The sequence below is a fragment of the Eurosta solidaginis genome, chromosome 1 (genome assembly GCF_040869045.1).
Source record: "Eurosta solidaginis isolate ZX-2024a chromosome 1, ASM4086904v1, whole genome shotgun sequence".
NCBI classification, from domain to species: domain Eukaryota; kingdom Metazoa; phylum Arthropoda; class Insecta; order Diptera; family Tephritidae; genus Eurosta; species Eurosta solidaginis.
Window position 1 is genome coordinate 6,709,661 of NC_090319.1, and position 27,595 is coordinate 6,737,255.

A 27,595-nucleotide genomic window follows, 5' to 3' on the forward strand; every position below is an offset into this window, starting at 1 on the left:
TTAAATAGCGATCTGAGGTGAGTGCCCAGGAACCTACATACCAAATTTCATCAACATATCTCAAAATTTACTCAAGTTATCGTGATAACGGACAGACGGACGGACGGACGGACGAACGGACATGACTCAATCAAATTTTTTTTCGATACTGATGATTTTGATATATAGAAGTCTATATCTATCTCGATTCCTTTATACCTGTACAACCAACCTTTTTCCAATCAAAGTTAATATACTCTGTGAGCTCTGCTCAACTGAGTATAATAAATGTAAGGCGGGATAACCTCCGAAGTGATTTTAGGCCGAGCTTCTCTTCCAATTTGTGTCGTGCTCCTTGTAATTGTTTCTACAAATTGGCAGGACAGGAACTACTGGAACGACTCCGTACGGCATCTGTAAGGCAGATGTACTTTCACTGAAAAGCTTTCCATGCAGAAATACAGTCGAAGTGCTTGCCAAATCACTATCGAGGGGCGACCCCCCTTAGAAAGATTGTCTTCTAATTGAAAATACTCGTTTCTAATATTTTGATGATGCTTTGCCCGTGGTGTGAACGCAGGATCTTCGGTGTGGTGGGCGGAGCACGTTACCATCACACCACGCCAGCCGACGTTATTGTAAAATTATGTTTGCTCATTTATAAATGGCCTAAAGTGAGTTTGAATAGCTAAACAGCAGTTTTTATGTATGCATGTGTGTGTGTGTATTTACAACGCCTAAAAGCGCACAACTTTATTCACCCAAAACGGAATTGCTACATAAACATTACTTTTCCTTTCGAAAATTGTACTTCAAAAACAAATAAAACCCAAAATGCCAAACAAATACATAATACTTTGCTATGCAAGTGAAACCAAAATCAAAAGGAGCAAAAATCTTTTTTACAGCAAACGAAATATTACAATACAAACCTTTATTATGGTCGCACACTTTGCCTTTTAACAGTACATTATATGAGTACATATTTGAAATAAGTATGTATTTACATGTACGCCTTATTTTAGGCTACCTCGTCCTCGCTTCGCTGAAAAAGTCATTGAGAAAAACAAGCTTTGACTTTGACCTGCAGCAATGTGACTTTTCTCACCACAAATGTTTTTGCTGGTTTTGTTGATTTATCAAATTGACTTGATTTGAATTCCGTTACGTCGAGTTACAAACACCAACCAGCATATCTATTCGAAAGAACACCCCATTACAAACATACATATGTGCAGAAATACATATACATTAAGCCCGGTTTTTCAGTACAAGTTCAACTCAGTTTTCAGTTAAACTACGCTTAAACTTATTCTGCAGTTTTTCAGTATACTTTAACTGAAGTTTAAGCTAAGCTTAGCCGGTCGATTGGGCAGGGTTAAACTCTAGTTAACCTATCAGTTATTTGCGTTCGTTCGATATGGCGTCGAATATACCCAACAGGCATTTGGGCTTGAGTACCATTAGAGCTCATGTTGATAACTAAGCATACTTCTAAAATCTCAAGAGTTGTTTCGAAACAGCAAAAAATGCTATTACTTAAGTAAAATTCCATACCACAGTATTTTCACGAAAATAAAATAAAATATATATAATTTATTTTCGATTAATTACGCTTTATTACTGCTATGAACCAGATGTTAATTTCTCACAATAAACAGCTGCTGGTGTTGGTGGTACCACCTTGGAGATTTTTTTTCAACTCCACCTCAACTCAATATCCAGTGTAGTACACTTCATTTGAGAACTGTATATTTCTAAAAATCTCTCGAAAGTTAGATAGTAATTTGAAAATATTAATGACGTTGGAGATCAACTCTAAAACTCTTAATTTTACAAAATAACTCAAAGGTTGGTAGTGATTGGAGAATGAAGTTGGATATCACCTCCGGAAATAGATATATACATATTTCGCTGGAGAAATTATTTTCCATGTTTGTTGGGTAAACAAAATCCAGCTTTTGCCGTATTTACAAATTATCTAGATAAAAGGCGGTCCTAAAGTGTGACTGAAAGAAAAACTGCTGAGTGATTTAACTGGTGTTTAAATTTGACTAGAGTTTAAGCAAATTTAGTTTGAGCTTAACTTAACCAACTACTGAAAAACCGTGCCTTAGTGTCATAGTTGAGCACAGTGCACAAAATTTTAGCTCACAAAGCATTCCATTACCATTTAGAACTAATTTTCTTTAAGAATATGGAGCGATTTGCACAAACGTTATCATAGTACAATTTTTTCCTAAAACTAAGAACTTATAAATCGTAGCCCTCTTTACAGAAACATGAATGTGTCAGAATTAAAATGTTGAGAAATCAAGCATTAACGTTTGCTGTTTTAAAAAAAAGTCTATACATTTTTCCACGCTCACTTTATTTAGACCGTAAAACGTGTGGGTTACTTTTACGCTTGGTCCTCGGAGGTGTAATATAATAGTGTAACGAATTTACTGCAAATGCTCTTATTTGCAATCTACTGCCAACGTTCGTATCGCTAAACTGTTGAATAAATAACTCCAATTTGTAATAATGCAAAATGGCCTTTATCAAAGTACTTCACAATAACAAACTGTGCAACGAATAGCTTGCTGAATAACCACACTGATTGATAGCTCAATGAAACTCTACTACTCAAAATAACACTGCTATTGCTCGCTAGATATCGTCTTAATCAAACTGCTTGACAACTCAAATCAAACTGAATTACTTCTTACTCGCCTGCTCCGCTTTTATAGTTTACGCTGCATACTTCTAGGCTCTTCGATTTCCAGAAGTTACTAGTTAGTTCGGCTACAAAATTGCCAGCCACAACTACGTGCACAAATTATTGCTCTCTCTTGTGACAACTCAGATAAGATATATGCATGTGTTTGTGCATTGACGCTCCGCTGCTCGTATACGTACATATGTGTAGACGCAATTAGTTATTCGTTTATGTAGATACATAATGATTGAATTATTTATGTGAATGTTTGTAGTTTACAGTCTCTCGCGCATACATAGGCGTATAAGTAAATGCATCTGTGTGTGACATCTTTCGGCTGCCTTATATATGTGTATACATGATTTGATTATTGACGTAAATACTGCTTATCGTGGCCTTGGCATCGCCTTAGTGATGGTATAACTTAGTGCTGTTAATATCCGTGACACTGCCCTCCACCTAAGTCTGATCGTCCCGATCAGACAAATCTCCCGATCTAAACGCTGCTAATCTCTCCAAATGAACCACTTTCATTTTGGTTCGTGGTTTGGTAGTGGTTTGTATGCGGTACACTACATCGTTGATCCGTTTTACAACTTTGTATGGGCCATCCCAGTTACACTGCAATTTCGGGGACAAACCTTTTTTCCGTTGTGGGTTGTATAGCAGCACCAAATCTCCTTCCTGAAACCCTTCCGAATTAATTGCTTTATCGTACCTCGCTTTCATCTTGTCACTCATAATCTTTGCTCGTTGCCTTACCAGATCGTGTATCTCTCTCAGCTCTTCTTCCAAGACACCAGTGGATTTCTTGACATTCCTCTCCGCATCGGCATCTATCCCATACTTCAAATCAACTGGCAGTCGAAGGTCATTGCCAAAAATTACCTTTGCGGGAGTTTGGCCCGTTGTGTCATGTACTGCCGATCGGTAGGCCATTAAGAATAATGATATGTGTGTATCCCAGTCCTTATGGTACTTGTCTACAACTTTCCTTAAATGCTCCTCCAATGTTCTATTGAAGCGTTCCACCATACCATCGGACTGAGGATGCAATGCAGTTGTCCGTGTTTTTCGAATGCCCAACTTCTTGCACATTTCTTGGAACACAGCTGATTCAAAATTCCTGCCTTGGTCAGAATGTAACTCCATTGGTACACCATACCTTGCAACCCATTCGTTTTTAACCACTTCTGCTACTGTTTCTGCTTCTTGGTTTGGGATTGGGTATACCTCTGGCCATTTACTGAAATAATCCATAACCACCAGTACGTATTTGTTTCCGCGGTTGCTAGTAGGAAATGGACCTGCGACATCCATGGCGATCCTTTCAAATGGTGCACCTGAAATATACTGCTTCATCTGGCCATGACTTCGGGTTTTGGGCCCTTTCGCTCTGTTGCATACCTCGCAGTTGGCAATCCACTCGGTGACCGACTGACGGCAACCAACCCAATAGAATCTCTGCTTAATTTTTTCGAGTGTCTTCGTGATTCCAAGATGACCTCCACTTGGACCATTGTGCAGCTCGCTGAGCACGTCAGGAATCCTCTTCCTGGGAACAACTATCAGTTTCTTCTTGCATTGACCATCCTCACTCTCCCATACTCGATGCAAGCAACCGGATATCAATTCTAAACTGTTCCACTGTGCCCAATATGACTTCGCAATCGGACTCTCTGCTGACATCTCCTCTCTGCTTGGTCTTTCGTTTCGTTCGAGCCCTTGCATAACATGTGACAGATCTGTATCTTCTAGCTGACACTTTCTTAGTTGTTCCTTGTCCCATTCATCCGTACACGTTATAGTCATTAGCCGGACATCTATAATGTCTTCTTTAGCCTCGGCCTTTGAGCAGTGCTTGCATTCCAGACTACATGGTCTTCGTGACATTGCATCAGCATTTCCATGGGTACTACCTTTTCGATGCTCAATGGAAAAGTCATAGCTTTGTAGTCGCTCGATCCACCGTGCCAATTGTCCTTCCGGATTACGGAACTGCAGAAGCCATTTCAACGCTGCGTGATCTGTCCTGGCACGGAATCGCTGGCCGTAGAGGTATTTGTGAAAATGTTTAATGCACTCTACCAATGCCAACAGCTCTCTCCGTGTAACGCAATAGTTCCCCTCTGGTTTTCCAATTGAACGGCTGTAATATGCAACTACCTTCTCTTGTCCATCGACCAGTTGTGATAAAACGCCTCCTATAGCATATCCGCTCGCATCTGTATCTAGAATAAACGTTGCTCCTGGAATCGGGTATGCCAACATTGGGGCAGTGCACAACCGCTCTTTCAATGTTTGGAAAGCTACTTCTTGGTCCTTCTTCCATTCAAAAGCTTTATTTTTCCTTGTTAGCTCGTGGAGACTATGGGCTACGCTGGCAAAATTTGGTACAAATCGGCGGTAATATGTGCACAGCCCAAGGAAACTTCTCAATTCATGCAGATTCTGTGGTCTTGGCCAATCCTTTACTGCCTCTATCTTTTCATTCGCTGTACAGACACCTTCTGTCGTTACCTTGTGGCCCAAATAATTTACTTCCTTTTTAAACAGCGTACACTTTTTGGGACTTAACTTCAGACCAGCGCCAGCTATTCTCTGGAAAACTTCCTCCAAGTTTTTAAGATGTTCATCAAAACTCTTGCCCAATACGATGTTGTCGTCCAGGTACACCAAGCATGTTTTCCAATGTAGTCCTTTCAGTACCTGGTCCATGAGTCTCTCAAAAGTAGCTGGTGCATTGCAAAGTCCAAAAGGCATCACTGTAAATTGCCAAAGACCATCACCGACACTGAAGGCTGTTTTCTCTTTATCTTCCTCCTTCACCTCAACTTGCCAGTAGCCACTTTTCAAGTCCAGTGTGGAAAACCATTTCGTACCAGATAGCGAGTCCAGAGTGTCGTCAATTCTTGGTAACGGGTAGCTATCCTTTTTCGTAACGTCACTCAACTTTCGGTAGTACACGCAAAACCTCATTTTTCCATCCTTCTTCTTTACAAGTACTACCGGTGAGCTCCATGGACTAGCTGATGGTTCGATGACGCCACTGTCACTCATTTCTTGTATGATTTGACTCACAACTTCCCGCTTCGCCAGTGGAACACTACGTGGAGCTTGACGGATCGGCCTCGCATCTCCAGTGTCAATTTGATGTTTCACAACATTGGTGCGGCCTGGTTTGGAACCATCCTGGTCAAATATGTTCGCGTATTTTATGAGCAGTTGTTTTGCCTTACTCTGATAGGCTTCCTCTAGCCCATGCGTCCATGCCGTGATATCATTTGAAAGATCAGTATTACTAGATGAATCGTATTCCTGGAGCTGTTCACAGTTAATAACTACTTCGGCCTCTTGGCATCTTCCCAAAATAGCTCCTTTTGTCAAATTGAATGGTGACTTGAACTCATTGAGTACTCTTACCGGAATACGTCCATCTTGTTTTGTCATAGCCAGGGTTTTTCCTACAAGTATGTTCAGTGCTGATTTATTTGCTGCTTCGACAACCCACAATTTGTTTGTCCCACAATCTCCATCTACCTTTGCCCAGATGACTGCTTCTGATTTTGGTGGTATTTGCTGACTCTCTTCCACCAGCACTCGTTTACTGCTGTAGCCTCTCTCGTAGCCGAAATTAAGTGGCACATCCATGTTCTTATATCGCATCGTCTTGCTTTGCATATCGATCTTGATGCCTTGGTTGATTAAGAAGTCCACTCCAATTATGATTTCATCAACAATACCTGCCACTATAAAATTGTGAAGTACCGTGACGTTCCCAATTGCTACTTCACATTCTACTTCTCCAATTACCTGGGTGTCCTCTCCCGTGGCTGTACGTAATCTTGCTCCAAGCAATGGCCTTATCTTCTTGTTGACTAAATCTGATCGAATGATGGAATGGGATGCACCCGTATCTACAGTCAGTAAACGTTCCTTTCCATCCACATGTCCTCCGACAGTAAGATTGCTTGACCTTCTTCCAATTTGCGAGATAGAGATTATGGGGCATTCAATTGAGGGAGCCAGCTGTCGCCCCTTGCGGCTGACTCGCTTTAGTTTAACGATTGAGTGGATTTGGAGATTTGCTCGTCTCCTTCAGCTCTGCGTTTAGGGCCACCCACATTGTTGGAACTATTGGAATTGCTACTGCAATGACGTGCAATGTGACCTGGGTTACCGCACTTGAAACATTTCATAACTCCGGCATTTTTCTGTTGTGATCCCTTCAGAGCTTCCAAAATTGTATCTACCCACTCCGGCCTTTCTACTTCCACACGATGAGCTTTGTATGCTGGTTTACTCAATAATGACGCCGTTTCCTGAGTCAATGCATGGGATACCGTTTCAGAAAATGTTTGCTTTGGGTTCGCGTATGTGGCTCGCTTCGTTTCGACGTCCCGTATGCCATTTATAAAGCTCTGAATCTTCACTCTTTCCGTGTATTCCACGGGTGCATCCGCATTTGCAAGATGAGCCAATCTTTCAATGTCCGAAGCAAACTCCTGCAAAGTCTCGTTAGCTTTTTGGTAGCGGTTTTGCAATTCTATTTGAAATATCTGTTTCCTGTGTTCGCTTCCGTATCGCCGTTCTACAGCAGCCATCAATGCGTCATAACTGTTCCGTTCGTACTCTGGAATAGTCTGTAAGATTTCCGCGGCAGGCCCTTTCAGTGCCACGAACAGAGCTGCAACTTTATCTTCAGCATTCCATTGGTTCACTGCTGCGGTCTTCTCAAACTGTAGCTTAAAGACCTGAAAAGGAACAGAACCGTCAAAGGATGGTGTCTTTACCTTTGGATTACTCGTTGAAACTGCTGGGCGATTTAGTTGCAACTGCTCGATACGTCCCCTCAAAGCATCCACCTCGGCCTCGATTTTTTCTTCAAACTGTAAAATTTTTGTATCTTGCGCCTCCAACTTCGAGGAAATTCGTCCTTCTTGCTCTTCCAGTTGAGCAGAGATCTGCGATGATATCTGTGCTGAAATTTGCGCCGACATTTCGGATATCCGTGTTTCTTGTGCTTCTATCTTCGATGTTATTTCTGACGACATTTCTGCAATATGTGTCTCCTGTGATTCCATCTTGGATGCCATATATGTTTTCTGTTCTTCCAGTTGAGTTTCCATCTTGGATGTTATACGTGTCTCCTGTGATTCCATCTTGGATGCCATATATGTTTTCTGTTCTTCCAGTTGAGTTTCCATCTTGGATGTTATATGTGTCTCCTGTGATTCCATCTTGGATGCCATATATGTTTTCTGTTCTTCCAGTTGAGTTTCCATCTTGGATGTTATACGTGTCTCCTGTGATTCCAGTTGAGATGCCATTGTCGATGTTTGAGCAGATATTGCAGCCAAAATCATGTTCAAGTCTGTGCTCGTAACTGTCTGCGTAACTGTCTCTTCCATTTTTGTTATTTCCTCGCCATCAAGATGAAAGTCATACTCTTCCACGTCAATTCCTTCTACTTCCATTGCCTCCCGTAGCCGTGCCTGAAGTTCAAGTTTAACGCCGCTTGTATTCAATCCACGGCTCTCCAACTCCCTCTTCAGTTGCTGGATCTTCAATTCACTGAACTTTGCCATGTCCTTGTTGTCCTCTGGAATTTATTCAACAATTCCTCTTCTGACACCAATTGTAACGAATTTACTGCAAATGCTCTTATTTGCAATCTACTGCCAACGTTCGTATCGCTAAACTGTTGAATAAATAACTCCAATTTGTAATAATGCAAAATGGCCTTTATTAAAGTACTTCACAATAACAAACTGTGCAACGAATAGCTTGCTGAATAACCACACTGATTGATAGCTCAATGAAACTCTACTACTCAAAATAACACTGCTATTGCTCGCTAGATATCGTCTTAATCAAACTGCTTGACAACTCAAATCAAACTGAATTACTTCTTACTCGCCTGCTCCGCTTTTATAGTTTACGCTGCATACTTCTAGGCTCTTCGATTTCCAGAAGTTACTAGTTAGTTCGGCTACAAAATTGCCAGCCACAACTACGTGCACAAATTATTGCTCTCTCTTGTGACAACTCAGATAAGATATATGCATGTGTTTGTGCATTGACGCTCCGCTGCTCGTATACGTACATATGTGTAGACGCAATTAGTTATTCGTTTATGTAGATACATAATGATTGAATTATTTATGTGAATGTTTGTAGTTTACAGTCTCTCGCGCATACATAGGCGTATAAGTAAATGCATCTGTGTGTGACATCTTTCGGCTGCCTTATATATGTGTATACATGATTTGATTATTGACGTAAATACTGCTTATCGTGGCCTTGGCATCGCCTTAGTGATGGTATAACTTAGTGCTGTTAATATCCGTGACAATAGAGAATATTCTTGGTTAACCCCGTGGGCACTTTACTCAAAATCGAAAGAACAAGTGAAAGTTTTTTCGATTTTGATCAGTGAAGTGGATATTTGTTCGGTTTTTTATGCTTAATATTATTCAACTGCAAAAGGAGAAATATTTAGTGCATTGCGCCCATTTATGATGAGTGCCCACCATAAAATAACTTATAAGCATATTAGCAAAAATGCACATGGCAGCAGCAAAAAAGCAATGCGTTAGATATCCACAAAATAATCTGTTCTATATAGATGGAGAAATGAAAATTAAAAAAAGACAAGTACGGAAGTCTAAGTGCGGGCGAAACCGAGCATTACATACCCAAAGCATTTGACTATGATTGATTATGGTCTTTAATTGATTATGTTAATTTACGAAGGTGAACATATAAAAGCAAGGACAGTCTTCATGCCAAATATTCAATGGCTTTATACGGATATTTTCCGTCATACCACATAACCGGTTTCGTCACATTATCGATCTTTGTTAATAAATTATCGCATTTTTAATATTTTGCGAGATTTCGATATCGATTCCATTAATTTTCACAGTGCATATATATAACAGTTAGAACAACCTCCGTACCAAGCTTAAAGATATCTTCGATGGCTTTTGATTTACGGCTTAAAATTTGTTTAAAACTCAAAAACTGAATTTCGTAAATGCCCCGTGCAGACGAGTGCTTTTCATTGCAATACTGTCAATCTTTTTTTATAAGAACTTTGATCCAAGTGCTATCTAAAAAATTTAAATCTTATGGCGAATAGTGAATAAAGGAATAGCAATAATAAGGCAACACTTAGGGACCAATTGCAAAGCGAGCAGCGGGACATTCATATGGCTGAGTGGATAAAGGTATCTGCCGATTTCAATACTCAGCTCCCGTGAAGTTAGCTCATGAAGAAGCGAAATTCAGAAACATGTCCTAGTAACCATCGCCGTTCGTAAACTTTGTAATTTTTCTCTAATATCAATAAAACAAATTTAGTTTAATTTTTATTTATTTTTTTTCAAATATTATTAGCAATAGACCGAATATAAAGCGCACGATATTTTGTTGGATTGATTTAAGTAGGTACATTTTTTAAATATTTTGTCAAACAAAAGAATAAAACAATAATAATAACAAAATATGCAAAATACTCGTATGCGTTCATACTTGAAGAAACTACATGTTTTATACCCAATGCATATTCTAGCAACAATCGCATTTAAACATTTTTAAAACGGTAATTTATTATTATAGGAATGGTAGGATATCTTATGCCGCCCGCTACAAACTGTCCCAGAAGGTCGGTTAACTGATGCCATGTGCTTTACTAAGACGTCGTTGCATATTCTTAGTTACGCTATGCATTACTATAAAGGTGAACAAGTTATAACCTTCACTGACTTGGACCTCAATCTTGACTTTAAATCATCTAGTTAATACTGTGTAAATAATTCAATGACCATTTTACCACGTAAGTAAGATCTATTTTGGAATATGCTCCTGGCAATCACGAAAATCCATACTGCTTGGATCCGCCTCTATTCCGATAAAATAAATTATCTTATAACTTTAACTTCACAGTTAATTTACTCGCATACTTAACTTATACCGTGCTGAAATCAAACTGGACTGCGCTGCTTTTATACTTTAAGTTCGCCTCGTTCGTCCTTTTTATCACAGGGTCTAGATTTTTCGCGAACAGCCGTCTCGAATTATTGCTTATTTATTTATCGGATCTGTATCTCATAGTTGCTTGGCTACGTAGATATATATCTGTAGTTTATGTAATATGCGCTCTATATTGCTGAGCACATGTGTGTGAAGTATTATCTGTTGCCTTCCATGTATGTGAGTGAATATTGCTTGCTGTAAATATTGTCCAGCACTCATTTCTAACTGCATAGTGACTAGATTATCCACCTGTTCTGTTCGAAAACAGGTTTGCCTACATTTTAAGAAGTGAGCTTTACTAGGTATACATTACAGGGAACACTTTTTAGAGATAAATTTATGTGTTCTCAAAATATACTTTCATTATCCGTGTAGTGCGTTGGGTATAAAAAACCAAAGGTTTTCGAAACGAATATGATTGAAGAATATAAATAACTTGTATGTATGTAAATTTATAAATATATTTCGCAAATTAAGAAGTTCATTCTAGCTTACACAAGCACATGGAATCCTCAGGCATATTTTTCAAAGAAATTCACTCGAATATTTATTGACTCAATGTCATGAACTACATATTTATATATACAACACATATGTATGTATGCATGTGCAAGCAATTGGAATCGCTTGTTGCCAATTACTTGAGGATATTTAACCCAAATATTGATTGGCAAACGTGTTGCTTTTGAATTTCGAAAAAATTTTATAAATTTGTTTATATCACTAAAGCAAATGCAATGTTTCTTTAAAAAAAATGATAATGTTGTGGCGAATATTAGCATAACTATGACGTTAGGAAGCAGCCACACTTATGTACATGTACAGATTAAAGCAAGCAGCCACACTTATGTACAAGCCGACGAAGAATATTCCACATACCATAATATCCAGCGGCTTGAAGCAAAGAGATTATTTCACATACACATATGTAGTCATCAGATAAGAGCAGAAGTTGTTACTCACACATACACACGCATATAGCCAAATAAACAAGTATGAGATACAACTGTTTCAGAAGGCAAGTTCGTGAAAACTCTAGTCCTTAGGATAAATATGCGAAGGAGGCAATAGGGAGTATAAAAGCAAAGCGTGCTGAGGAATAACTAACCAGTTTGATTGAAACACGATACTAGTGAAGGGGGATGTGTGGAATAATGGTATAAGTCGAGTTACATAGTTTTTCCATAAATCAACAAAATAAAAAGAGCACGATTACATTCACATATATATTTAACAAAGATATTAGCTTCATTTATGGAAAAACGGTATAACTCTCTAATAAAATTTTGCAGTAGTGAAGCATCGAAATGGTATGAAAATATATTCAATTTCGTAGATCAGAAAGAACTGAAAAATAAAAGAATTGAAGTGGTTTCAAAAACGACTAAGCAGACAGAGATCTCCATTGTTAAAAATAGAAAAAATTTAAAAATGATAAAAGTAGTAAAAAACAAGTAAGGAAGGCTAAGTTCGGGTGTAACCGAATATTACATACTCAGCTGAGAGCTTTGGGGACAAAATAAGGGAAAATCACCATGTAGGAAAATGAAGCTAGGGAAACCCTGGAATGTGTTTGTATGAGATGGGTAATAAATGGAAGGTATTAAAGAGTATTTTAAAAGGGAGTGGGCCATAGTTCTATAGGTGGACGCCATTTCGGAATATCGCCATGAAGGTGGACCAGGGGTGGCTCTAGAATGTGCTTGTACGATATGGGAATCAAATGAAAGGTGTTAATGAGTATTTTTAAAGGTAGTGGGCCTTAGTTCAAAAGGTTGACGCCTTTTCGAGATATCGCCATAAAGGTGGACCAGGGGTGACTCTAGAATGTGTTTGTACGATATGGGAATCAAATGAAAGGTGTTAATGAGTATTTTAAAAGGGGGTGGGCCTTAGTTCTATAGGTGGAAGCCTTTTCGAGATATCGCCATAAAGGTGGACCAGGGGAGACTCTAGAATTTGTTTGTACGATAGGGGTATCAAATGAAAGGTGTTAATGAGTATTTTTAAAGGGAGTGGGCCCTAGTTCTATAGGTGGACGCCTTATCGAGATATCGCCATAAAGGTGGACCAGGGGTGACTCTAGAATGTGTTTGCACGATATGGGTATCAAATTAAAGATATTAATGAGGGGTTAAAAGGGAGTGGCTCTTAATTGTATATGTGAAGGCGTTTTCGAGATATCGACCAAAATGTGCACCAGGGTGACCCAGAACATCATCTGTCGGGTACCGCTAATTTATTTATATATATAATACCACGAACAGTATTCCTGCCAAGATTCCAAGGGCTTTTGGTTTCGCCCTGCAGAACTTATTCATTTTATTCTACTTACTATGGAATGTGTCACACCCATTTTACAAAGTTTTTTCTTAAGTTATATTATGCGTCAATAAACCAATCCAATTACAGTGTTTCATCTCTTTTTTCATATTTGGTACAGAATTATGGCATTTTTTTCATTTTTCGTAATTTTCGATATTGAAAAAGTGGGCGTGATCATAGTCGGATTTCGGCCATTTTTTATACCAATACAAAGTGAGTTCAGATTAGTACACGTACTAGTAAAGATATATTGATTTTTGCTCAAGTTATCGTGTTAACGGCCGAGCGGAAGGACAGTCGGACGACTGTGTATAAAATCTGGGCGTGGCTTCAACCGATTTCGCCCATTTTCACAGAAAACAGTTAACGTCATCAAATCTATGCCCCTACCAAATTTCAAAAGGATTGGTAAATTTTTGTTCGATTTATGGCATTAAAAGTATTCTAGACGAATTAAATGAAAAATTGAAATTTTATTTTAGTTTTGTATTTTGTTGCACCATATCATTACTTGAGTTGAGTGTTGACATAATTTAGATATATACTGTAAAGATATTCAATTTTTTGTTAAAATTTGACTTAAAAAAAAAAATTTTTTTAAAGTTGGCGTGTTCGTAATCCGATTTTGCTAAGTTTTCCTTTGCACACATATAGTAATAGGGGTAATATTCCTGCCAAATTTCATCATGATATCTTCAACGACTGCCAAATTACAGCTTGCAAAACTTTAAAATTACCTTCTTTTAAAAGTGAGCGGTGCCAGGCCTATTGTCCAAAATTTTACTAATTTTCTATTCTGTGTTATAAGGTCAACCCACCTACCAAGTTTCATCGCTTCAGCCGTCTTTGGTAATGAATTATCGCACATTTTTGGTTTTTCGAAATTTTCGATATCGAAAAAGTGGGCGTGGTTATTTTCCGATTTCGTTCATTTTAAATAGCGATCTGAGATGGGTACCCAGGAACCTACGTACCAAATTGTATCAAGATACCTCAAAATTTACTCAAGATATCGTGTTTACGGCAGACGGACGGATGGACGGACATGGCTAAATGAATTTCTTTATCCGCCCAGATCATTTTGATATATAGAAGTCTATATATATCTCGATTAGTTTATGCCGTTACGGATTACCGTTATGCGAACAGAGTTAATAAACTCTGTGAGCTCTGCTCAGCTGAGTATAACAAACGGAAATAACAAATAGTTATAAGCACATCTAAATAATAGAATATAATGTATTTAACACGGCCATAACCGTTTAGAGGGTTAAGCGCTAATTAAGTAAGTAAGTAATGTATTTAACAATGGTTATTAATGTATCTACTATTTTGTTTAATAAAGTATCTCAATCAAAATATTTGATATTCGATCTATGGAATAACGGTATAACTCAAAAAAAAAAAATCATCCATTTTCTAATAAAATTATGTACATATAAAATTTGTTACTTTTTCTTATCAAAGAATCATACTATCTAAAATCCTACCAAGTAGGATTATTATAAATTTATTTTTACCTGCATTGTTAAGTTTTTTTCACTTTTCTCAAAAGGTTGATTCTTGAGTTACACCGTTATTCCACACATCCCCTCAATTGTGAAGTACTACCCCCAAAGTAGTCTAAATAAAGACAATTTTACAAAACCAAATATTGGAGTTATTTATTCTACAGTACAGCGATTCGAACGGTAGCAGAAGGTGCATAATTATCAGGAACTCTCCAAAATTCGTTGCAATATTTGGGAGTAAGCTCGCACACGTTTCAGTGGAAAATTTTTTAATAACTACGCTTAGATCACTTTTATATTAAGTAAATATATGATTCCTATTGCAAAGATTCTATTATACCTTTTCTACCTTATATTATTTTGCAACCTTGGTAGTTAATCTTTGCCTCCAACATTAAAATGAATAGAACTTATTTAGCAGATTTTAAGTTACTCGCGTATGAGAATCGGTCAGTAATTTATTTCAAAAATGTTTGCTAGCACTGCTCTGAAATAAATCAAAAGTTCATTGATTTCAAATTAATAAAGATTAAGGCCATAATAATAAATTTGTTCACTCAGCAAACTTAATGTCGCAAACATATACACACAAAATTTGCTTAAGTGGTTAACTTTTTTAGTAGCCACTAGGTTGTTTTGTCTGATTCTTTAATAGCGTATGCTACTTGTAGATCCAGTTTCTCTAATGACTGTTAAAATTGAGCAACTGCCAGTAGGAAGGTTCGCCTTCCACACAAAATCTCACGTAATAGACTGAAGCTAATCTGGTTCGCCGGTGCCCAAACATGGCCGTATCCAACTACAGGGTGTGAAAATCTCTAAACTATCCCATACCCTCCAAAAAATGCCAGATATATCTAAAAGCTGTCAAGAACTGCCCCCAAAAACGCTCCCGCAAACAGTCCCGACGGTATCTCACAGTACCCCAAGTAATCTACCACTGGGGTGCCGATATGAAAGCCTTATGAGTCGGAGCATTTTCTTTCATTCGCATAGCATGCTCAGAGTAACAGCTTTGGACAATGTCTGCGAAAAGCTCGTACAGCTCATTATTAAATATTTATTGGTACCTGCCGTCACCAATGCGTAGGGGTCTTTAAACTATTCTCAGATCTTTCTTCTCGAATACTGGATCTGCATAATATTGTTGCGAATTTTATAAATTATCAAAAAAAATTGTCGAATAAATAAACACAAATGTTCTGTTGACAAAGTGCGCTTGCACTACTACGGCAATAGACCTTCACAATTTAATGTATTCGCGTACATCACTTGTAGTGTCTTGAAATGCTGCTTTTATACTCTCATTTGCCTTGCTGTTCACGACTACCCCTACTTCATCTTGTAACGATAAGAAGACTCTTCGAAGGTTTTGAAAGTTTTATCGATGCTGACGAGAAAGTAAAACATTCATCATACGCATCTCTTTTGCACGATATGAATTTAATACGGTCCGACACTAGCCTGACTGTAAACTTGTTTTCATCTGTTGAATATACTAAGCCCATTGACCTGGAGTGGATCAGTAGGCGGCGTAGATGCACTCGGTGTCAGAGAGGCATTTTTCATAGTACATAGGTGTGTTTTTCGTCACAGGCTGTATTAAATTTTTTCTTTAACTCATTTTACTATCTTCGGATTAACCTGAAACATTTATCTTTTCTTTTGCAGCCATTTGCGCATATATTCCTCTAGCAATTCATATTCAAATGGCAGCGCAAATACTGAAATATACCACTGTACGCTGTTGTAAGCTGCTGCTTTTGTTTTTGCTTTTGACTGAGGTAGCATCTGTAAATGGCACCGGAAGCGAGTCACCCACACATGATGAGCATAATTACCCAACGGTAAGTTGATCACGAAAAAGACAAGAAAAGTAGTGAACAAGATGAAAGTTCTTAGTAATTAGAACTAGGTAAGAAAGTCAAAAACCCAAAAAAATTGTTTTACCAGGCCTTGGCAAATTGCGTTGTATGAGATCATTTTGCACGTTTTATAGTTAACAGTTTTAAATCAAAATTTTCATATTTGGAGGTTTTATGACCGGCTGGTGAGATTATGCTCAGAGATATATAATACTTCAAACGGCAAAGATAATCGTCATAGCTGTCTTCAAATGAAAGAATAAAACTTTTTAATTTGAAAATATTTAAAATTTCACTAACTTTTTTGTGTACTGACTTTTATACTATTAATGTAAATTTCATCCACTCAAACTATTAAAAGGTCATAAAGGAATGGATTAAGCGGCACGCCTCAACTGTGGACGTAGGCACAACTATCCTACCAGACGACTGCAAAGATGAAAACGACAATGTGGGTGGTGGTACAGATAAGCACGGCATACCATTAAAAATTGGGTAAGAATAAACTGAGCAAAATCTTAAGAAGCCTACAAACTAGTACAATACTTATATTAATCTGTGTGTGTTTTGCGAACAATATTGGATGTAAATTTGTTTAAATACATATCAACAAGAACAAACGCTGCGTGGGACAACCTAAATCAATACACTAATTTGTGGACAATAGAGATAATAGTAGCTGGTTTTAGACACACAATAGTTAATTTTGATCACGTTTTTCAACATAGAATATCTTCTTAAGATATGGAATTGATAATACTGAAGGGACTAAAATGAGTATTTAATTTGAGTTCAGATCATGGAAACTTTTTCTAACTGATTGGAAAAAAACTTAGGCTCACAGCATATGAAGCGCATCGTCATAGACGCGTACGAGATATGTCATGCAATGACGATTCGTCTACCCCCCAAGATATGCCCCGAATTTTCTGCAGTTTACTTTGTACTTTTTCCATACAAGTTCAACTTAGTCTGTCACTTAACTACGCTTAAACTTATTATACACTTGTTCAATTAATTTTAACGGAAACTGAGCTTAGACGGCTGATCTGGCAGGCTTAAACTCTATTTAACCTATCAGCTTTTTGCGTTCTTGCTTGTTTTGATTGCAAAATAACAAAATTGAACACTTTAAAAAGTTACAGAATTTGTATATTAAGTAATGACGAGATATTAATTAGGTTATTTAGACATATATAGGTTAATTTATAGTCTTTACTTATTTGAAAACATCGTTTTTCTCTCAGCAACTGCGTCGAATATGTAAGCAAAAGCCAGCTGTTGCCGTATCTATAAAAAAAAAATAAATAAATGTAAGGCGCGATAACCTCCGAAGAGATCTAAGGCCGAGCTTCTCTTCCAATTTGCGTCGTGCTCCTCTTGATTTTTCCCTACAAATTGGCCGGACGGGACCTACATGTTTTATGCCGACTCCGAACGGCATCTGCAAGGCAGATGAGTTTTCACTGAGAGCTTTTCATGGCAGAAATACAATCGGAGCGCTTGCCAGACACTGCCGAGGGGCGACCCCGCTTAGAAAAATTGTATTCTAATTGAAAAATCTTATTTCTAAAATTTTGATGTTGCTTTGCCCGGGAGTTGAACCCAGGGCATACGGTGTGATAGGCGGAGCACGCTACCATCACACCACGGTGGCCGCCGTATCTATATTTTGATAATAAAAAACCAAGCCGTACACAAAAGCCTACCCCAAAAGCGACCTGAAGCTGTGACTTAAAAACTGCTCTGTATTTTAACTGGAGTTAAAATTTGACTAGAGTTTAACCAAACTTTGTTTAGCTTAACTAATTACTGAAAAACCGGCCTTAAGTACAAAATAATATATATACCTATATATTCCCCACCTAAAGAAAAGGTCGGCTTTGAGACTTGGAGATTTCATGTTTTATTGATTTTGTGTGGCAGACCACTCGTGTTCAGCTTTTTATTCAAATAAACATAGGAACCGAAGCGTAAAGATTTCATATGTATCGTCTTATACGTGTCTATGACGATAGGCCTGATGTGCAGTGATCCTAAATTTTTTCTTATACACATGATCAAAGAAAATTATTAAATTCGTACCATCAACTAATTGGCGCCTCTACCTGAAAGATGACGATACAATAATCAGACAGCTTAAATTCCTGAAAGACAGCGTAATAAATAATCGTGATATTGCAAGTCGTGGTACCGAGGTTATACATTCTCAGCATCTTAGGCGGCACCACTTTTAAACTCGTAACACCAATACTATATGATATATCAATTCCTAAACAAAGCCTCGATTATCTCTTCTGAAATTTCAACCGGATGTATGTGCAGCAATGCAGTCTGTACTAAAGTGTGTGTTCTTTCACGGGCTCATCTAATTCCAAAACTAAAGCCCTTTGCTCAACTTTATTTATTATTCCAAGATATTTGACCTTAATGAGCAGAGCAGCTTCCAGACTGGTATTAGGCGTGCTTTATCATCTCCCATAAAGCTCAAGATCCGTTTTGGTAATGCTGTAACAGTTCTCACATGTCACTTCCAAGCTCGGTTGTAGATATGTTAAAAATTTGACTTTTTTAGTATTATAGGGTTCCGGCAGCTAGCTGAAAGAAGTTTTGCGCCGACTTCCTAGCACTCCAGATTACTCATTGATAGAAATCAAGCCATATATATTAGTATACCGAAAACGCGCACCCTGCCAGCTATAATGTGGGTTTTGTCTAAGGTTGGGGTAAAGCTCAATCCAGAGTCGAGTAGAGGTCCCACAAACCCCTACTGAATAAAAACACAATATTTATGTGTTACGAACACACGCACACACGGCTGGAGGTATTAGGCGGGCAGCAGCTTTCCGCCTCAAGATGGTGAGGGGGCGGAGCGGCGGCTAACGGTCGTTGGAGCAGAGGAGGTTCGGCAGGATGGTTGAACGGTCGGGTAACGGGCGGATTGGTACGGCGGTATGGAAGCAGCGGCAGGATAGGAGCAGCGGCATAACGGCGGTAGGATGGCGGACGGCCAACGGTCGTCGTGGCAGCGGCGGGACGGATGCAGCGGCTTAACGGCGGTAGGATCGCGAACGGCTAGTGGTTGGTGTTGCAGCAGCGGTACCAGCAAGGCGGGATCGGCACGGCGGTAGTATGGCGGACGGCCAACGGTCGGCGTAGTACCGGCGGGATGGAAGCAGCGGCGGCACCAGAGGGGCGACGATGCGACGGCAGCGGCGGTGGGCTACGGAGCGCGTACCAGGGCCGAGGTAAGAGAGGAAGTAGGCTGGCGATGGGGTTCACCTGGACAGCGGCGGCTCGTTCCGGGCGGGGTCGGTTGACGGTATCGGATTGATCGCCAGTCTTCGGCAGAATCGATAGTAGGCGGCGTCGGTAACCTGGGGAAGAGACTGCGAGGACTCGGGTTAGTGCTGGTTTCACCGCTGGACACCCCCGCCACCCTACTTGCATACTAGTAGAAGGTGGGTAAGGGGGGGTGGGGTTGTACCAGCCGAAACACCGTGGGCGGAGGGGAAGTGCACCTTAACGGCACAGCGGTAGCCCCTTGTGCGCACGCATCGGCTCACGGCCGAAACGAGAGCTGCGGAGAGGGGGTCGTGCGGTCGTTCGGGCGGCGAGTCATTCCTTACCAGACCAGGACGATGGAGGGAAGGGTAGTCCGAAGACACCACTCGCGACGTCTTGGTGCAGCAGGGGGTGACTCGCGCCACGGCCGCACCCTCTTCTCCCCAGCTAACTAGAGGGAGTTTTCCCTCCGCTCCGGCCAGCCTACTAAAACCAGAGCTGAGGGGTGGGGGGTTATTTTGTCATTATGGCAGCTGGCCGCTCAACACCGAGGTGGGCGACGGAGGGAAGGATAATCCGAAGACACCACTCGCGTCATCCAGCCCAGGTGAAGGTTGACCCGCGCCATGACAGCGCCCCCTTCCGCTCAGTCCGAACTGCGGGGGAGGAGATATTTGGTCATTGAGGCGGCGAACCTCTCAACACCAGGGTGCGCGGCGGAGGGAATGATATTCCGAAGACACCACTCGCGTCGTCCAGCCCTGGTGGAGGGTGACCTGCGCCATGACAGCGCCCCCTTCCACTCAGCTGGCTAGCCGCAGTGGCAATTTTGTCTTTAAAAAGACAACCACTTCCGCTGGCTCACCTGCGAGGACTGAATTGCAAAATGCAAATTCGCTGTTTTTATACGGGTGGTGCCGCAAACTGCTTGTGAAATTAATACACCACATATGTGATGATCTTGTTGACGAAACACACCATTGGTTTGCCATCAGTCGTTGGTAGCGTGTGCTTATTTACCATAGTGGTTGTTGGCTATGTTATAGAAAAAGAAGTACAGGGGGGTTCAGGCTTAAGTGAAGAAAAGGAAGTACAGGGGGTTATGTTATTGTATATTACACAGCTCATGAAATAATTATATATCTCTCTTCTGTTTTTCCATCCCAGTAATCCTTTACGTGCGTTAAACATTGTGAAGCGTACACCAAACGGATTTACTGGCATGCGTGGTAAAAAGGAATATGAATTTACCGATAACAATAATAACAAAGAGAACATGGAATCACTGTACGGTAGTGACAGTGTCGCCGATTGGACTATTGATCCAATGCAACGACAACAAATGGCAAATCATGATGACTTAAACATTGCATACAATCGCTTATTTGGCTTAGGATCACGTTTTAAAAAGGCGACTAGCACATTTTATGGTGTTAGAGGTAAAAAATTCACCAGCAGCGATCTTCAACGTATTGATGCGCTCTTGCAACGACTGGAAGAAGATAAATTGCGAGAGGTCTTACAAGAGGATTTCTTAAATTATTTGGTGAGTCAACAGCAGTCCTTAGCACAAAATGATGTCAACAAGCGAGCACCAACTGGTTTTACGGGAATGCGTGGTAAACGACCGGCTGCCGGAATTATAGATTACTTGTATAATGGAGATGATGGTACATGGCCCAAGCCGATGTTGGAAGAGAAACGCGGGCCAGTGAACGGTTTTATGGGTGTACGAGGTAAAAAGGAGGCTGATCATCAGGCGTTTAAGCGATCGCCGGTAGAGGTAAGTTTATTAAAGACGATTAATAATGATATGTGAACATGATAAACGTCCAAGGAAGTAAAGCAGAAATGATTTTTTTTTTTTGGGTAAGGTTTCATGGCAGCATTACACTTGGAGGACTTCCCAAGCAACTTCGGTATGGTTGGCCAGCATTAAAACATTTTCCCCTCTTTTATGAAACGAGCACACATTTGCGTAGTGCTCCTATTAATTTTTCCTACAAATTGGGCTGCAATGTCGATCCCACATGTTTTACGCCAATTTCGAACGGCATCTGCAAGGGGTATGAGTTTTTAGTGAGAAGTTTTTCATGGCAGTGATACAGTGCCGATTTGCGACCCCACATAGAAAAGCTTGGTTGTAATTGAAAAAACGTGTTTCTAAATTTTTGATGTAGATTTGCCCCTGACAAAAAGCCAGGATCTTCGGTATGCTAGGCGGATCACCCTACCAGCAAACCACGAGGGATGACTGATTAACTTGCAGATATTTTGCCTAGCACCAGTTCCTTTTCCATTTGTTGGCCGTTTGTGTAGACTGTATTGTTCCTAGCAGGGCCTTAATCCACCTTTGTATCTGAAAGTGAACAACTGCCATCATATAGGTCGTATCGGATGCCAAATAAATTTTGACCTCTTGATCGACCACTTTCTGTGTCATATTATATGAGGAAAATTGTGTTTTTCTTGTAATATACAACCCACCAGGTTTGCTTTATTCTTTGAGGAGGGCCCCTGGTAGTCATTCTACATACAGAACCTATTGAAATCAGAAAGGATTGACGGAATTACATTTGAGTGAGATGGTTTCCTCTCAAAGTTTTGTATGGAAATCTACCTCGTTCGTAATTCGACTCGTAATTGGAGATCGAGTAGATGAATTACGAATGACACAAACTTACTTTATGTTTTAATTCAAAAAAAAAAAAAGTTTATAATATTTATTTTAAAAAACTTATGCTTGTTATTATTTCACATTAAAATTTAATTGTTTTGCACATTTTTTAAAAATATCTAATTCAATAAATTTAGTTTCTACATTTCAAAATTTTTGATATTTTCACCCAGTCACCAAATCGGCGCAGCAAGGCTCAGCGTTTTGTCGATTTTAGTAATAAATTTGTGGCGGTCCGTGGAAAGAAGGCTAATTCCGAATGCGACAACAACAGCAATACTTTCAACGATGAGACATATCATAGATACAATAACAAGAACAACAATTTTCCCGTAATGTCGCAACTCAGCATGCGCGGAAAACGAGCGCTTGTTATGCCGGCGGAAACGGATCATGCGTCATATGAATTAGGTACGTATACGACATGTATGCCAGTAAAAATCAGTCCCTTCCTTACTGTATGATTACATAAGAGTACTGTCTATGTTCTATACATATATACATACATATGTATGTACTGTGCAGTAACAGTGTGGCATTGTAAAGTGCACTTAAAGTACAAATAAAATGAAACAAACGTCTTCCGGATTTATGCATATAATGACCAAATACTCTGCCCTGCTTGTAAAAATGTTCGAGACAGCAACAACAAAAAGGCGAAAGCTACATATATGTGCTTACATAGTTGATGTAATTGTAAGCTGAAGCCTGCATTTAAAGCAATGATTTTTTATACACAAATTATTAATGGGAAGAAGGTACGCTTGTATGAAGGTATGGCTTGTAGAAGTAGTAGAATGTAAGCAGAAGCTTTTGGAGACTTGCTTAACGGCATAGTGTGGTGTCACAGCAATGAAAACTTGACACTTGAAACATGACTTGAGTGAGCTAGAGTCCGTCGTTGTTTGAGTGGCGCTTAACCTTTTTCATGGATTTACTTGAGTGACGTACATACGGTTTTTTGTTGGTAGCTAGTGTCTTGTATTCTATTGCTTACTTTCTTACTATCACCTACACATTAGGGTGCTGCATTAAATGATTTCCAGGTTTTCATATGTATTATGCTGACGGGGATATTTAACGTCGTCTGCTATCCGGAAAAGGCTCTATCACAAGTTTTAACTAAAGAATGACCTATCTCAACTCAAAATCGGTTGACTCTATAAAACAAATAATTGAAAAAAAACTGGGGTAAGGAATTTTTTTAAACGTTTTTGAACTTTCTTTCTTTAAACAAAATTTCATATCGGACGTTTCTCAGGAGTTTGCTGCATTGGATCGTTTTCGAAACGGCAGCGTGCAACAGAGGTACGGTAATGTTCCGCTCAGCAGCCCTTTTATATTATACAATCTGTTATTTAGATATTACTAGTTTCCTCACAATTTTCAGTAGATTGGCCACATCAAAGAGTTTTTCTTTAAAGGTCATACAATATCCTCTCCCGCAATATTAAAAATCGTGCTTTTTGAAACAGATGGTTCTTCTGCTATGACGATTTTCCTTCTAAGAGCAACTTAGGTCTAAACATTCAATTTGATTATAGCTCATAGTCCAGTTATATTAAGATTGAACATCGAGCGCATAACGCCATTATCTTGGCATTGTAGAGGTAACATTAAACGTAAGAATAAATTACGAATTAGCAGAAAGAAAGAGATTATACAGAAAGAAATAAAGCTAGTAAAATTAACAAATCAGGTTTGTTGTTCCTAAATTAAATAATGCAGTAAGTAATTATAGTATGCAGTAAAATTGATCGCGTTATGCTTAATTCAACCGAATTTTTTGTCAAGAAAACAAATTTAGTTATTTCAGCAGAAGAAAAAGTGTTGGTCTCAAGTTAAAAGTATTCTGTATTAATTACTTATTACCAATCAATCTTGCTCCTAAAATAACTGATTTTTTTTATAATTTCAACAGCGAACAACTGTTAGTATTATGCAAATGCATCAGCTAATTTTAACGAGAAACTTGCGCTCGCGATGGAAATGCTGTTCTATCAACAGTCTTCACTGTTATTCTAATATTGACTGAAATCTGTTATTTTAACAGTGTTCATTCGTATTCTTAGGGGGACATTAATAATTGTTAGTTAGAAAAGTAGAGATAGATGCCCACTGTGGTGTGATGGTAGCGTGATAGCTTACCACACCGAAAATCTTGGGTTCAGAGCCTGGAAAAAGCAACATCATATTTAGAAACAGTTTTTTCAAGTAGGAAAAAAATGTGTGAGCGGAGTTGCCGCGCAAATTTTGTATTTTTTTAAGAAAGCTGGGGCTTACATTTGATGTTTTTTTTTTTGTTGATTTGACTGTTGAAACCATTGTGAATTCATACAAATATACAAGTGAAAAGTCTTTCCATTCAACCATTGCCATATCTACCTGTCAAATAATAGCTGAAAGGGAGAACGGCTGTCCCGAATGGCCAGAGAATGTAAGAGAAAGTTTGTTTTTTGCTCGCGGTTATTAAATTGAAGTGCCATGAATTGCCCACTTGCGTTTCAAATCAGCTTTTCTTTTAAATGTGTCTACTGAAAATCAGGCTACATATTATTATTCATTTATAAAATCTAGTTAATAGTTTAAATGTGAGCAGCCAGTTAAGCGAGCATTTTAAAATAAGTAAATAATGCAATGTACCAGTCGTCTAAAAAAATGTTTGAAAAAGACTACTGAGCAAATGATTTAAGTAAAGCTTGAAACACAATGCCTTGACGCCGCGAAATAAACGCGAGGAACATCGGCTTGTCATAAATAGAACCCCCATAATTACATGAAGTGAACACAATGAACGCGAAGAGCGAAATTTCCGCGACGTCATTTTGCGACGATAGATTTATTTCTATCGTCGCCGCCGGGAGATGACGACAAACAACCCAAGGGTTGCTGCTGTGCAATTTTTTAAGTATAAAAAAAGAAAACATAATATCCAAAAACAATTTTTTTTTTACATATAATTTTTAATTTAATTTCTTAACATTTTTGTTTTGTTTTGTTAATTTCAAAATTTTCCCAAAATGTTGGGCGTGTTTTAGCAGTTAAGTGCTAATGCAGAGAATTTAAAAAAGTTTTAATTGTTTTCGTCTTTATTTCTAAATAATGTCCACTCTGAATAAACAGCGTCAATTTCGCCCGGCATTGTGTTTTAAGTAGACGAAATGTCTGGGCGTAATTTGAAAAATGTTATCGCCCGACGCGGCGTATATCGTCGTCGCTCGGCATTGTGTTTCAAGCATAAGCGAACAGCGATTAAACAGGTGAAACACTCAATTTAGAATAAATAATTTATGCGACGATGATTCAACAGATATTTCTCATGGATAAAAATTTACAGAAATAACGGTTTAATTGGTTCCTTGACTTTACCAGCAATTTTCATTCTGTGCAAAGGTCGCAAAACTTAGTTTTTCGCAAAAGTCTCACATCTTTGGGCTGTATCGCGTTATACGCCCACTATGAACTTGAACATCATACATTTCTCCAAGTTTAGCCTGAATATTTTTTTCGGCTCAAGCATTTCTGAGCTATAGCGCTGGCAGCGTTATCAGCCGGTCAAACCTTACATCGTTCTAGATTAGCGATCAATAATGCGAATTCGCTAAAATTTGATTTTGGTATTTGAAGTAACACAAGACGTGTCTCCGCCCTAGTTAAGCTCAGTTTTTCATTGGAAAATCTAGTTTCTTGCATTGTAACTCACGAAACAATACTTCAAGCTGGACTTGTCAGCACAAAACGGGAGTAATTAATTTCGAATATCTTATTTCTCTAACTTCTTACACCACTTTGGCAATACCAAAATGAAAGCGTATGCAAGTTTTAAGGCTCTTTTCCGCAATCCCGAGATTTTTTACCTAAAATAACTGAAAAACAACCAGCAGTATAATGTGCATACATACATACATACATGAATATGTATAGCTTACTTGTGGCTTTAACTTTAACATTATTATGATCAAATATTTTTTTTTGATATATTTTTTCTTCAACATTCAGCACTCGAGGACTCGCGCAACATCAACAATTTAAAATAAAGGAGGTCTACATTTGAATATTCGTGAAACTAATCTTATTTGTTTGGCTTAAGTTGTCATGTATGTAAATGAGTATAAAAATAAAAGTTCCTTTCAGCGCCACCATTTAAATCTGTGTACAAAGCAATATACACAATACATACATACATACGAATACACAAAACAATCTGAGAAGTTTTAAGAGTAATAGTAAACACTTAAAATAAAAATATGAAATTATTGAATAAAAATTTAGTTTTTTTCTCAAATACTAATTTTGATTTAGTTTGTCACCAAAAATCTTCATAAACTCATTCAACTGCTATCAAAGGGTATTTGCTTTGAACAATCGTGGGCTGGAATTGTACAATTGCAAACCCTTCATATAGTACACGCACACATACATACATATTTTATTATTATTTTTATTATTCATGAAAAATTGCTTCCATACTAACAGAAGACTAGATTTTAATAGGCATATACTTAAATAAAATAAGAAATTAAAATAAACAACAAATAACAGAAAGCGTCAGCAAATGGAACTTATGTATGTAGTAAATTTGTATAAAAAATTTAATTAATTGAAAGAAAAACTATTTATCAAAAATCGCATGTAATGCAAATTAATTTAATAATTCATAGTCTACATATTAGTGAGCCCAAAATATTTTGAATAATAAAAAATATAAAATAGTGCCCTAAATATGAAAAGAAAAATACATAAATTTTATTATCTTCATAATAAATGGCAGTGTGTGTATTTATTTATTTGTTTTATTATTAAGAACGTATGCGTAAATATTTTAATTGTTAAAATAAAACACTCGAAACATCAATTTATTCATTCATGAAAGTTTTATACATACATAATAACCTGTAAATAAAATATGTAATTTATTGTAACTATATTTAAATAAATTAAACAACTTATATACGTGCAATTATTGTATAACTTTAAGTATTTTAATGAAAGTAAAAATTCTGAAAGGAATAAAGTGAAATGAAAATAGAAATAAAGTAATGCCTCTGCCAACTCAGCGGAGGTTTTCGCCTTCCTCTGCTTCCAAACTGCGGTGTCTAATGAAATAATTTCCTTGCCGGAGCGTCTTCCTCCGTTTATCAAATCTGCGTAAAGCTCATACAGCTCATCATTATAAGTTCTTCGATACTCGACGTCGGCATAACGGACAGGG

General features: G+C 38.4%; 1 protein-coding gene across 7 annotated transcripts in view; it reads left to right on the forward strand.

Annotated features, from left to right (window-relative positions):
- Tk (Tachykinin) overlaps positions 1–27,261 on the forward strand; it is a 95,969-nt gene extending 68,708 nt beyond the window's left edge. For 4 of the 7 annotated variants that reach the window (XM_067778395.1, XM_067778394.1, XM_067778398.1 and 1 more), the window contains exons 2-6: positions 16,228–16,403; positions 16,783–16,916; positions 20,874–21,489; positions 22,557–22,794; positions 26,383–27,261. In XM_067778395.1, coding sequence (XP_067634496.1) covers positions 16,266–16,403; positions 16,783–16,916; positions 20,874–21,489; positions 22,557–22,794; positions 26,383–26,420 — 1,164 coding nt within the window. In that variant the 5' untranslated portion in view covers positions 16,228–16,265 and the 3' untranslated portion in view covers positions 26,421–27,261. Of the gene's footprint in view, positions 1–10,512; positions 10,521–16,227; positions 16,404–16,782; positions 16,917–20,873; positions 21,490–22,556; positions 22,795–26,382 lie in introns of those variants that run through there. The other 3 variants (XM_067778397.1, XM_067778392.1, XM_067778393.1) reach the window with 3 other exon arrangements.
- The last annotated feature ends 334 nt before the right edge of the window (positions 27,262–27,595 follow it).